The sequence below is a fragment of the Pseudorasbora parva genome, chromosome 1 (assembly GCF_024679245.1).
Source record: "Pseudorasbora parva isolate DD20220531a chromosome 1, ASM2467924v1, whole genome shotgun sequence".
In the NCBI taxonomy this organism is placed as follows: domain Eukaryota; kingdom Metazoa; phylum Chordata; class Actinopteri; order Cypriniformes; family Gobionidae; genus Pseudorasbora; species Pseudorasbora parva.
The window spans coordinates 36,236,553-36,250,016 of NC_090172.1; the positions used below are offsets into that span (position 1 = coordinate 36,236,553).

Below are 13,464 nucleotides of genomic sequence, written 5' to 3' on the forward strand. Positions count from 1 at the left end.
ACACGTCATTCCTGACCTAGCCAAACAAGCAAAATAAACAAAAATGGGGAGCCCGTCAGTGTGTGATGTTGTGGTGCTACGATGTGATTAATTGAAAATACAGAATCGTTTAAACTGTATTTTAGCGTTTCACACAATCAGCCACTGTGTATTGCACCGTTAACGTCATACTCTACGTGTTAACAGTTGAATCTCCACTCTGTGATGAGCTGTAAGTATGTGCGCGTGTTTTGCTAAAATGTTAGCATTGACTGCACAGACATGCAGATGATTATAAACAACTTAAGATGTGGCTGTAAAAAACAAATAGCGAGTCTGGTGTTTTCAAATTTCTACTCGGATGAACTACATGTCTGTTGACATTGTTATAAAGCTGTTTTTTGAAGAGACGAGTGCTGTTATTGTTTTCTGTCGAGTAAGTTACATCTAAAGAGTCGAGCTGTCATAGAGATGTGACTGTACTAATGACATTAAGGCATTGGTGAATTCGTTTATTATTAATATTATTAAGAAAGGATGGTGCAAAAGATGACCCCACCACCACCATATCCTTTTTCTTTTGATCATACATGGCATAAAATCCCAACGCAACACATTTGGTAAATGGCTCTTTTTCATTTTGTCATATCATCTAAATAGCAACATTTTTAGTCAGTTGAAACAGTTTTGATGTATTACACCATGGTGATGTATTAATTGAATGTCTCTGGAAAGTTTTGAAATGTGATCATTGTAACGTTACTAAGTTGAATATCAAAATTGTGTGTCTTTGTTAATGAAGCATTTGTGGACAAAAATGTTTTTTAGATTTGTAGAGTAAAGCATAGTTTTTACTTTAAATTGAAAAGAAATACTGCCCTCAGAATTGGAACAAGAGGCCCTTGATGCATGTTGCATGTGAGGTTGCATGTTATTATAATAATAATGTAATAACACATTATACAGTGTTTATTCAGTAATTATATAAGTTATTCATAAAACCGCTATTCATGAAACCTATAGTATAACTCATTCAGTAAATTCAGCTTGGTTATTGACGTATATCTATAATTAAAAATATATATATATATAGGCATTTAAAAATGTATTCATGTTTCTCTATATAAGTAAAAGAATAAATTGTCATTTTAGATAGTCTCTTTTACTGTGATTCTGCTTTTTCATCAGTTATTAAACTATTCAACTGAACTTTCAAAATAAATAAAATTTAAATATAATAAAATATTCAGTATTTTACATTAATGACACACACACACACACACACACACACACACACACACACACACACACACAAATATATATATGCAAAAAGTAATTTATACATTCTGTAAAAGTTTACATGTGGGTGAGGGGTATGGGGGCTTCTTGCCCCAGGAGTGGAGCAAGATGGCCTATTTGAATCATTCCTCTTGATAACATATTTTGGCTGACAAATCGTCAATCATTGTATCTAAATATGTCATAATTTTCAAATTTGTTACAATTTCAAAAAATAAATGTACACTGTTCTTAAGGGGGGCATCTTCCTTGTCTTTCATTTGTGTGTCTTAGGCTTATGTGACAATGGATAGTGATCTGAGCCCACAGGACAAGAAAGACTTGGATAAATTCATCAAATTCTTTGCCTTGAAGGTGATTGCATTAAACAATATAATACTAAGGTTTGATTGCTTTCCTAAAAATATGGTATCCCAGTTGACAGGGTGATGATGTCCTTTGTTTTTCCTGTGTCTCTTTCAGACTGTGCAGGTTATAGTTCAAGCCCGACTTGGAGAAAAGATCAGCACTTGCTCATCTTCATCACCGACAGGTTCAGACTGGGTAAGGCATGTGCAGGATGCTCTATATACAAAGGACCTGTTTTTCTTTCCATTGTAACTAACATAAATGTTGCATGCTTGTGTCTTTATGTTTTCTCTCAGTTTAATCTGGCAATAAAAGACATCCCTGAGGTGACTCATGAGGCAAAAAAAGCTCTTGCTGGACAGCTACCTGGCATCGGCCGATCCATGTGTGTGGAGATCTCCCTCAAAACCTCAGAGGTCCAGTCTCTGGTTTATTTCTTCACCATCTGTATGATAAGAGTATTATGATAAACATGAAATAAAATGTTTAAAACTAAGATTTTTACTTGAGTATTATTAATATTAAGTTGTGTTTACCCATGCAGGGAGACTCCATGGAGTTGGAGACATGGTGTTTGGAAATGAATGAAAAGTAAGCATACTCAGATCCCCTACACATTCATCTATCAACTGCTCTGTGTAGAGATTACAACATAACTAGGGTTTGCATTTTCTCCAGGTGTGATAAGGACATTAAAGTATCCTATACAGTTTATAACCGGCTGTCTCTGCTGCTTAAATCTTTACTGGCCATCACAAGGGTGACACCTGCTTACAAGCTTTCACGTAAACAAGGCCATGATTATGTCATACTCTACAGGTACTCAACACACTTTCATCTGTGCTCCACAAAGCCCCATGATACCTAATACATGCAGGGAAAACATGTACTATCAGATCTTGTCAGACTGAATCAACGCTGAACTGATTTGATCTGAATAATGACACTATTATCTTCTGTAGAGCGTCTTTATATTTAAATTGAGTTTGTTTCATTATTAACAAACTTTGCAACATTGATACCATTTGAGCTAAATTTTATCAGCATTGAACTAAATTAAGCTGACTAATGACACTATTGTCTTTTTAGAGATTCTTTACAGCTGAAATTGCATATGTTTAATAATTAAAGAACATGGATACTTTTCTTGTTTATCACTGTGAAGCTGCTTTAAAACTGTCTATATTGTATAAAACACTATATAAATAAATAAATTGACTTGACATTATCTTAATAATATCTCTTTGATAGGATCTATTTTGGAGATGTCCAGCTGACAGGTCTTGGGGATGGTAATACTGCTAGGAGCTCACGTCAAAATACTAATAAGGATCTTGTAGATGTTTTTTGGAGAGCTGTGTGTTTGTTGATATTGTTCACATCTCTCTGCAGGGTTCCAGACAGTGCGAGTGGGTATTGTAGGAACTCCCATAGGCACCATCACTTTGTCCTGTGCATATCGCACTAATTTGGCCCTCATGTCTTCAAGGTACACATTACAGCTTCCTCTATGCAGCACATTTAAAAAAATGGGTGATCTGGCTATTGTAGTTTTGGAGTGGTTTTGTGCAAGATGTTGTCTTTGTTTTCAAACAGGCAGTTTGAGAGGACAGGACCCATCATGGGTATCATCATTGATCATTTTGTGGAGCGTCCCTTCGCTAATATGGCACACATGCATCCTTGCAGTTACAGGTGGGTAAAAATCATAGTAACAGTATAGATACTACCGTTCAAAAGTTTGGGGTCCGTATGAATTTGGTGCTTTTTGGAGCTTTTTTCTGCATAAATCATGACATTGACAATCCGAATCATGAATCAATACACTGTTTCATGACCGTTTGAATCTTTATTTGAGGTTTGAAAACAAAAAAAGAAGAGGAAGAGAAGACAATGCTGAATAAAGTCGTAGGTTTTGCTATTTGTTGACCAAAATGTACTAACTAACTAACTAACTAACTAACTGATGTCACATATGGACTACTATGATAATATTTTTATTCCCTTTCTGGACATGGACAGTATAGTGTGCCTACAATTAGATACGCTGTCGGACTAAATATAAAATATCTTAAACTGTGTTCCGAAGATGAACGGAGGTCTTACGGGTGTGGAGCGACATTAGGGGGAGTCATTAATGACATCAATTTCATTTTTGGGTGAACTAACCCTTTAAATTGGTCAAATGTGACAGTTAAACTCGTCGTGAGTAGTAAATATACACAATATAAATGCTGTAATTTTTGACTTTTATTAATAAAATACTTCTAATAAAATGTTTCTACATAAATATTAAGCAGCACAGCTATTGATAATATATTTATATTTTCTTTTTACAGTAGAAAGTTGTACAATAGACTTATGTAATGGTGTCAGCTAAAATTGTGTAATTTGTGTTTTTTTCAAGTACTCACTGGTTCACTTCAACATGCTGATAGTACAGTGATTTAAACTGATAACTGCTGTCTTAACCACTTGCCTCATACCACCTCTTTTCTCATTTCTCTGTTTTAGAGCTCCTGGAGAAGATGAGGGAGGGACTTATACGGGAATAGAAGACTCTCAGGAGGTGTGCACCACGTCATTTTCCACCTCCCCACCATCACAGGTAATGCCCTCACTCATCTGTCTCATCAAAAGTAACCCTTTACCACCATCCTTGTACAGGTCAAGCCTCAATGCAGGTGCATTGCAGCCTGTCATTAAGAGATTAAATGTTAACCTGTCATAATGGATAAGCTGTTTTCATTCACGAGTCTCTTTCAGTAGTTCCCTGGTGAACAGGTCTCATTCTGTATATGATTATAATGTTTTTGTATTCCTCCAGTCATGAATATGATCTGAGACTGTTGTGTAATAAACATCCTCCTCTATTTTTAAGTGTTTTTTTCCCCATTACTTTCCACTGTTTGGTTAGACAAGTGTCTAGATCAGTGTTGTTTTAGTTAGCTAAAACTAGTGAAAATTGTTTTCAGTAATTGAAATAACCTCAACTTCAAATAGAATGTATGGACACTAACTGAATAAGTTTCATGTTGTAATAAAACATTTCTAAAACTGTAATAAATAATTGAAATAGACATAAATACATATTGATACATATGTAAAAAGTGTAAATAATACTAAAATAACTGCGGTCTTAGTGTACTTTCTTCAATATTTATTTTGCCACGTAATGCTCTTGTATATTGTAGGGTGCAGAAGACTGATGTTAACAATGTCAGTACGGGCCACTGGCCATGGCATTGGATTCTCTCTCTCCCCATTATCTCTTTCTGTGGTAGTGCTTTCATTTCTGTTGTCCTTGTTTTTCTTCCTTTCTCTCTTTCTTTCTTTCTTTCTTTCTTTCTGTGTGCATGTAGTGTGTGTGTACTGTAAGTAAGGCACATTTTAAGACACCTAAGCCGGCTCTGATGGCCATGCTGAAGGTTCCCCTCATGGGGCTTGGCATCTCACAGCAAGTGAGTCCAGTGTGTGTGTGTAAGTATGTGTACACGCATGCAGCTGGTACATTAATTACAAAGTGTGTGCGTGGCCTGGCCCAGTAACCTATACTCCTATACCCTCCATAACCTCTTATAACCTTTTATTTAAGAGGGTTATACAGTAATACCTATCCAACAGACACTGCAATCACTGCTGCCTTCTCCTTGAACTCATCTGCCTGCTATTTTATTTTAATTATTATATAATTATTGTGTTTGCTCTTACCACTTTACTCTGTTCCCTCTTGCTCTCTGCTCTGCAGTGAGGCTTATACAGGACCGGACTTTAAAAGGGCTCTTAATCTGACATTTGACTCCTATTGTGACATCTCTCTCTGTCTCTCAGCTGTACAGCTCTCGTCTGTCATATCAGACTCCTGCCTTGGGTACTGTGGATTTGGGACATCCTACAGCTTGTACTGCTGCTGCACATCCTCACCAGGTACGGCCCGCACACATGCAGAGGCCCCAGCCTCACTGTCCTAACTCCTCTCTGATGTTGACCAGCTGCAGGGAATTACTTGCATCTGGCTACAGAATTGTGTGGTTATGTTTGTGTGTGTGTGTGTCATTCTGCCCTGACCGAGGTGGCTGTGTGTGTTCTTCTACCTAATCAGATAATTACAGGCAAAGAAGGTGGGGTCCCGCAGGTGCAGGCTCAACCTAATCATGGCACTGCAGCTGAGCACGGTCGTATCCCATCATGCCCCACTGGACAGTCCCCTCAGCCGGCACCACCCACATCCTGTTGCAGGTAAGAGTGTGAAGACATTCAAATTGTTCAATAGTGATTTTATTGCCAAATCAGCAAAGTTTGATTATGTATGTGTGTGCGTTGTAGTGAGGTGAAGACTGTGTCCCCCTCTGATGCTCTAGAGACTACCTTCACTAGGAAAGTTGGGGCTTTTGTCAACAAAGCCACCACTCAGGTTAGAATACACTATTTTTTCCATACCCTTGTTAACCGACTAAAGCTTTCACACTGCATCCGGATGCGGTCCGGCGATCCGTTTCAGGAGCAGTGCGTATACAGTAGTGCGGCGATCGCTTCCGCACTGAGTCTATTTTTTGTGGTGCTGGACGCACTGAATTAAAGTGACAGAGCATTGTTTGCATTAAAATAAACATGTAATGATGTGAAAATCTAGTCATTTCACCACAGATGCACATCATTTAAAGTCTCAAAGTTTCAAAGTCAACACATGGCTTTTTTGCTGGGTAAAGCAAAGAAAATGGCATTTAGGTAAATGATATAATGGAGGGGACTCTACCTTTCTTGGAGGTGGAAAAACAAAATTATTTTTGACCTGCAGGATTTTTTGTAAAAAGATTTTAAAATGAAATAAAAGACTAGATTTTTTGTCTATTGTAAGTTTTAATGTAAAATGTTTTCGATTTTAACATAGCCTATAATATAGGTCTATGTTTAAATGTTTTGCCACTTGTGTGAGCAATGTAATATATAAATCTAAAGTAGTAGGCTATACAAACTTAAAGTATAAAGTAATGAATTTAATAAAATGAAGTGCGTTTAAACATGACATCTATGAAAGAGTGTATTGCAATGCTGACAAGCCATGTTCAGTAACAAAAAAAATATGGTTTTGAAATAAAAAATAACGAATAAATGTTGTGTTTGTGGTATACAAGCACAGATCAGTTGCACACTGCAAACGTGGCAAACATGAAAGCAAAAAAGCTTGTGCTGCTCCTGCATCGTACACACATCGCAACAACCGCAATTTGAAATACTACTAAATATAATAACCTTGCTGAATAACAGTATTAATTTCTTTTTAAAAATTGTACGGACCCTAAACTTTTAATTAATAGTGTTTAAGCATGTTTTTTAATATTCATAAGCCAACACTTGTCAATAGTGTATATAATAAGTATACAATGTATAAAATGTTACTGATAAGTCACTTTCATGTTCAGTGGGAGGTAAAATATTTTTAGTTGTTTATTCATTCAATAGGCACAGTGCCTGTTGATGAGCATTGCACATTCAAAATGTAAATGACTATAGCAACATTGCTAATTTACATCTATAGTCTCTCCCTAGGCAGGTACAAACAAGTACACATAGTCAAATATACATAAAACACTAATAGACCGTAACCCCAAACACATTATTTGAAATGCCACAGTAAAATGTTTACATATCTGGTGCAACATAAGCCAGGGTGATCTTTAAATGTGTAATATGTAGAACACTGTCTTATTGACTGCGGTAAGCTATTCAAAAAATTACTCCCTGTTACAGACAATACTTTTTGTCCAAAGGTTAATGATAATGATGTACCAGTGCCACAATCCATCCTCTTTTTATATAAATTAATTTAACAAAGTTGGGGCAAGTCCATGCCAGACCTAAAAAATCCATTCTGATGTGTTGTGCACGTTACTCCAGGTGACGACAAACAGTCTGGATCTTCCTTTTGCTGCGTTCGCTCCAAGAGTCTATGACCTGGAGGAGAACGACCCAATGGTATACTTCTATATTACAGATTAAGCAAACCCACTACCTACTACATGTTCTTAGCGTGCAACTGCATCCTCCACTGTCTCCTCATGCTTTTCTCTGTTCGCAGGTCCACCCTCCTCCATCACCGGCACCTTCATCTCCTTTGCAAGGCAGTCTGCACTCTAACAGCTCAAGCCACAGTGGAGGACAGCCAAATGACGACTTTGTCATGATTGACTTTGTAGGTGCACCACAACATAATAAAAAATAGTTATCAAAATCTACTTTCCTCTAAAGATACTGAGAACTACAGGTCCTTCTCAAAAAATTTGCATATGTGATAAAAGTTCATTATTTTCCATAATGTAATGGTAAAAATTAAACTTTCATATATTTTAGATTCATTGCACAGCAACTGAAATATTTCAGGTCTTTTATTGTTTTAATACTGATGATTTTGGCATACAGCTCATGAAAACCCAAATTTACTATCTCAAAAAATTTGCATATTTCATCCGACCAATAAAAGAAAAGTGTTTTTAATACAAAAAAGTCAACCTTCAAATAATTATGTTCAGTTATGCACTCAATACTTGGTCGGGAATCGTTTTGCAGAAATGACTGCTTCAATGCGGCGTGGCATGGAGGCGATCAGCCTGTGGCACTGCTGAGGTGTTATGGAGGCCCAGGACGCTTAGATAGCGGCCTTAAGCTCATCCAGAGTGTTGGGTCTTGCGTCTCTCAACTTTCTCTTCATAATATCCCACAGATTCTCTATGGGGTTCAGGTCAGGAGAGTTGGCAGGCCAATTGAGCACAGTAATACCATGGTGAGTAAGCCATTTACCAGTGGTTTTGGCACTGTGAGCAGGTGCCAGGTCATGCTGAAAAACGAAATCTTCATCTCCATAAAGCTTTTCAGCAGATGGAAGCATGAAGTGCTCCAAAATCTCCGGATAGCTAGCTGCATTGATGGCACCCCAGACCATCACTGACTGTGGGAACTTGACACTGGACTTCAGGCATTTCCTTCTCCCCAGTCTTCCTGGTACCTTGATTTCCGAATGACATGCAAAATTTGCTTTCATCCGAAAAAAGTACTTTGGACCACTGAGCAACAGTCCAGGGCTGCTTCTCTGTAGCCCAAAAGTGTCTTGACCTGGGGAATGTGGCACCTGTAGCCCATTTCCTGCACACGCCTGTGCACGGTGACTCTGGATGTTTCTACTCCAGACTCAGTCCACTGCTTCCGCAGGTCCCCCAAGGTCTGGAATCGGTCCTTCTCCACAATCTTCCTCAGGGTCCGGTCACCTCTTCTCGTTGGGCAGCATTTTTTGCCACACTTTTTCCTTCCCACAGACTTCCCACTGAGGTGCCTTGATACAGCACTCTGGGAACAGCCTATTCGTTCAGAAATTTCTTTCTGTGTCTTACCCTCACGCTTGAGGCCTTCTGGACAGCAGTCGGGTCGGCAGTCTTACCCATGATTGCGGTTTTGAGTAATGAACCAGGCTGGGAGTTTTTAAAAGCCTCAGGAATCTTTTGCAGATGTTTAGAGCTAATTAGTTGATTCAGATGATTAGGTTAATAGCTCGTTTAGAGAACCTTTTCATGATATGCTAATTTTTTGAGATAGGAATTTTGGGTTTTCATGAGCTGTATGCCAAAATCATCAGTATTAAAACAATAAAAGACCTGAAATATTTCAGTTGGAGTGCAATGAATCTAAAATATATGAAAGTTTAATTATCATTACATTATGGAAAATAATGAACTTTATCACAATATGCTAATTTTTTGAGAAGGACCTGTATATTGCAGTAAGACATAGCATTAGCAAAACCTGATCAGAATGATCAGAATCATTAGAGGTTTGACATCAAGCCCTAGACATGTCAATTATTCATTTGAAAAGAAGCTTAGACTCTGACCTGTGATTAAGCTCCAGGTGATTGATGTTTAAAGACTTTACTCTTCTGTATTTTTATTTCATAAATACTGTGCTTAATGATGCAGTATCCTACACCAAACTGCCATCTTTGAAGCTAGTGAGCCGATGTTAATATAGGTCCAAAGAGACCTGCTTGATCATCTTTTTTGAGTCTGTTTATGCAAGACCGAGAGTAACTGTTGATCAGAGCTCTAGTATTGAGCTAAAAAAATCTATAGAAATATTATTAGAGAGAGAAATCAAAAATATACCATCTTGTTTTGTGTGGGCAGCTGGGACATGAGAATTGGACTATGAAACCAAATGTGTAAACAAGCAAATATTGATTCTCTTATTTAGTCACACCTTCTAAGAAGTATAAGGTAAAAGCCAGATATGTTTCTTATTGTGTTTAAAGAGCAGTTCTGTGTTTGTGTTGTCTGAACAGAAACCGGCATTCTCTAAAGATGACCTTCTGCCAATGGATTTGGGCACTTTCTATAGAGAGTTTCAAAACCCTCCTCAACTCGCAAGCCTGTCCATCGATGTCAGCGCTCAGTCTATGGCAGAGGACTTGGTGAGAAACAAACACATATTTGTGTGACAGCACATACTGAACATTTTTGCAGTCTAAATAGGACAGGATGACCTTTAAAGCAAGAAAGGCATGTGGATATACATAGAATAGAGACTGCGTGTTCATATAGGTATGATTACATTGCAGGGACTTTTTTTTACACCAAATCAGGGTTTTTCAAATCCTAATGAAAAAAAATGCAATTGTGTGGATGATAAAATGAAGAAATATTAAATCATTGCAAGTATTAATCACGTGTAGTTTATAAACTGAATCTGTTTACAAACTAAATATACTGTAGTGTAGGGTGACTGATTCAATATATTTGTCATAGAGTTATGTTTTTAACATCTGTAACATTGTGACATGTTTATTTTATAGTTAAATTTTTTGTGAACATGTATTTTTCCAGGACTCTCTCCCAGAGAAACTGGCCATTTATGAGAAAAACATTGACGAGTTTGATGCATTTGTGGACACCCTACAATAAAACAGAACAGAGATCGCATCCTTCACAACCTTTACTTATCCTGCTTCCTTCACTGAGGCATCTTTCATTGGATGTCTTCATTAACCATGTTTTGTGTCAGTTTTACCATGTGCAATGGCCTATGAAGAGAAAAAAAAGTGAACTGAGGTATAGTATAAGATGAATCCAATGGCTTGGTGACAGCATCTGTTAAAAGGAAGAGCAACATTAATTCTCCCACCCTAGTATTTATTAAGATAACAGAGCTGTGCAAGTAATGCTCACTGTAATGAATGTATAAACCTGTACCAGCCTTTGTTTTTGTTTTGCTCATCATGACAACACATCTAGCACACTGACACAGATTTTGGTCACTGTACCATCTGAAGTCTTTACAACATCATTCTGAGGGAAAAGCTGAGATTATGTCCAGTTTTGTTTTATAGGCCAACTCATGAATGACACTGGCTTACAGTGAACATTGACAACAGTGAATTGTGAGTCTGTGTCTGCTTACCTGCTTCCTGTAAATGCATTTTACCATAGTTTTTCATCCTTTCTTTAAGTAAGGGGCAGTTTGTCATTAATACTAGTCAGGTCTTTGAATGGTGAGGAAAGTTTTTTTTAAGCTTATGTTGACAAGTCACTAGGAGCTGGACCTTCTTTAATTATTTTAAGTGTGTGTGCCCTCCACCCCCACCACTTTGTTAATATGGCATGTAAATGTTGTGTAATAAACTGATTTATTTCACACAACCTGTTCGTTTTTTTTTCTCTCTCTCTTTTCTCCTAAATCTTACACTGGTCAAAAAATAAAACGTGTCTCCTTGAGGCAGAGGTCCATTAGCTAATTAATATGTTAGTTCGAAATTAGCTACTGTAAGACTAGGACTTCAGTGGGTATTTCAACATCCCTGAGCGCAACAGCACAGACACGCCTACTTCCATATTTGGGATAAATCCAGTGTTGTTTGGACAGCAGTTGTGAAATGTTTTTCTATCGCTCAGCTGTGTGAACACCCATATGTAGAGCTGACTGCAGTCTTTCTCCTTTGCAAAAGCGGGTTTTAATCGACTAAGTTTTTTACTCTTCATTACTTCGGGTTACGTAACTTCACTTAAACGTGGTAAGTCGACGTAAAACTCCCTTTTTTATAGGAGTAACCTACTCTTAATCCTAGTTGGGGTGTACTTCGTGCTCACTCTTCTGTCTTGCTTTGAAATGTCAAGAAATAGCATATTTAGTCAGTCGTCTCTAATAACTTATTAGTAGGCCTATAACGGACCATATGTAGGCTATATTTACTTAAAAATATTCAAATGAGTTCAAATTCGTTTTGGTTTTGAATAGAGCATTGGGTTTATTTTGTTTCTAACTTCTCTATACTGTAGTGAATTATGTGTATGTTTTGTGTTGTAGAGAGCAAATGTTGCGCTCTTTTAGGGGTCACACTTGGGAGAGTTGGGAATGGGATCCGGACAGTAAATCTCCTGACGCTCATCTGTCTCTATGCCGACAGGCCGTGTATTTTCATGTTAGTCCTCTGCTGGACAGTCAGGGTACCGCAGGGGTCAGAGGCAGCAAAGGTGAGACTACTGATTGTGAATAGCGCTGTTTGCTTTTTTCTGTTGTTCTCAATAATTATTGTATTAAAGTAAAATGTTAAATTTGAATCAAAGATATAGGGCATAAAGTCGTGTTGAACATTAAGTGCTAGTTTGCACTATAAGTTAATTTTTAACTAGCGATTGAATGCAAATAATGCTTTTATGCTTTAGTCTAGTAGTACGATTGTGTAGTCGTTTCGGGGATGTGTTGCATTTGCTGGATGTAGAATTAGTACGTCATTAAGAAATTAAGAATAAATATTTCTGCATAAGGTTTTACTCATGGTGAGCATTACTGGGAAATTGAGTTCCTTGAGCCTCCCTATGGAAGTTCTGTGATGTTGGGGGTTGGTACCCAAAATGCACTGCTTCACACAGGGGACCAAACGTTCATTAACCTCATAGGTGAGTACAGGCATATGTTTCTCTTAAATGTCTACATTATTAGCCAATTATTATTATATGGGCAAAATCATTGTGTTGAGTGTCCCGTTACTTTCTTCAAAAGGCATCGATACTGAGAGTTGGGGTCTATCATACAAAGGCTTCATCTGGCATAATGGAAGGAGTCAAAAATACACAGATCCTTTTTACGAAAGAAACACAGTCATTGGGGTTCTGCTGGACTTGAGCGCTGGAACGCTGACATTCTTCCGAAATGGAGTGAACCTTGGGGTGGCCTTCACTGGCCTAGAGCAGGTAAAGAGAGAAACATTACTGCGTTGAGTATGTGGAAGTAATGGATGTAGCTTTTATGTTGTTGTTTTTTTTAAATGCTCTTGGAACTTTTTGTTCCATGCAGGTCAGCAAAGCTCTGTTTCCTCTAGTGAGCTCCACTGCTCCTGAAACTGAGCTTCAGCTGGGTTTGAGAAGCCAGAGAATCTCCTCCCTACAGGAACAGTGCATACACATCATCACACAGTCCCTTTCACATTGTAGAGATGCACACAAATTACCATTACCCACACCTCTGCTCTGTCAAATACACACACGTGCGCATTCATAAGCATGATCTGTTTTTGATGCAACATTTTATATGCACTATACCTCAAAAAAGGTGCATTTTTAATACATAAATTGAATAAAAAACATCCTGTGACTATCATCCTGTGACTATCTAAATCATATGTAATTATTTAAAATGTATAATTATCCTCTTTCTGTATCAGTATTCTTAATTTATATGCCATTTCTGCACTTTCTAGAAAATATAACTGTATTTAAATGTATTTTTTATCAGTTTATGCTGCTTCCATGGTAGTAATTACTTGGACACAATATATAAAAGTCAATTAAATGTCTG

The 13,464-nt window shown here is 37.5% G+C and overlaps 1 protein-coding gene across 4 annotated transcripts; it reads left to right on the top strand.

Moving 5' to 3' along the window:
• The first annotated feature begins 3 nt into the window (after window positions 1–3).
• Window positions 4–13,462, top strand: atg13 (ATG13 autophagy related 13 homolog (S. cerevisiae)). 4 transcript variants are annotated; one of them, XM_067439434.1, is made up of 23 exons: window positions 4–211; window positions 512–599; window positions 1,552–1,632; window positions 1,741–1,821; window positions 1,923–2,042; window positions 2,171–2,217; window positions 2,305–2,445; window positions 2,878–2,918; window positions 3,019–3,115; window positions 3,223–3,321; window positions 4,141–4,234; window positions 4,989–5,087; window positions 5,458–5,553; window positions 5,729–5,865; window positions 5,953–6,040; window positions 7,525–7,602; window positions 7,706–7,819; window positions 9,956–10,084; window positions 10,497–11,680; window positions 11,974–12,140; window positions 12,435–12,566; window positions 12,670–12,860; window positions 12,964–13,462. In XM_067439434.1, exons 3-19 carry the CDS (start codon window positions 1,564–1,566, stop codon window positions 10,572–10,574), a joined length of 1,608 nt encoding a protein of 535 aa, XP_067295535.1. In that variant the 5' UTR covers window positions 4–211; window positions 512–599; window positions 1,552–1,563; the 3' UTR covers window positions 10,575–11,680; window positions 11,974–12,140; window positions 12,435–12,566; window positions 12,670–12,860; window positions 12,964–13,462. The 4 variants fall into 4 exon arrangements, with proteins under 4 accessions (XP_067295535.1, XP_067295518.1, XP_067295528.1 ...); XM_067439417.1 differs by lacking the exon at window positions 512–599; XM_067439427.1 differs by lacking the exon at window positions 512–599 and having other exon boundaries at window positions 12,074–12,140.
• Window positions 13,463–13,464: the final 2 nt, after the last annotated feature.

Bases quoted from the DNA above. Each gene is read 5' to 3' on its own strand.
- atg13 (XM_067439434.1), top strand. From the start codon at position 1,564: ATGGATAGTGATCTGAGCCCACAGGACAAGAAAGACTTGGATAAATTC. The intron at 2,043-2,170 runs GTCCAGTCTCTG...TTACCCATGCAG, and splicing joins TCTCCCTCAAAACCTCAGAG to GGAGACTCCATGGAGTTGGA. The intron at 7,820-9,955 runs GTAGGTGCACCA...TTGTCTGAACAG, and splicing joins ACTTTGTCATGATTGACTTT to AAACCGGCATTCTCTAAAGA.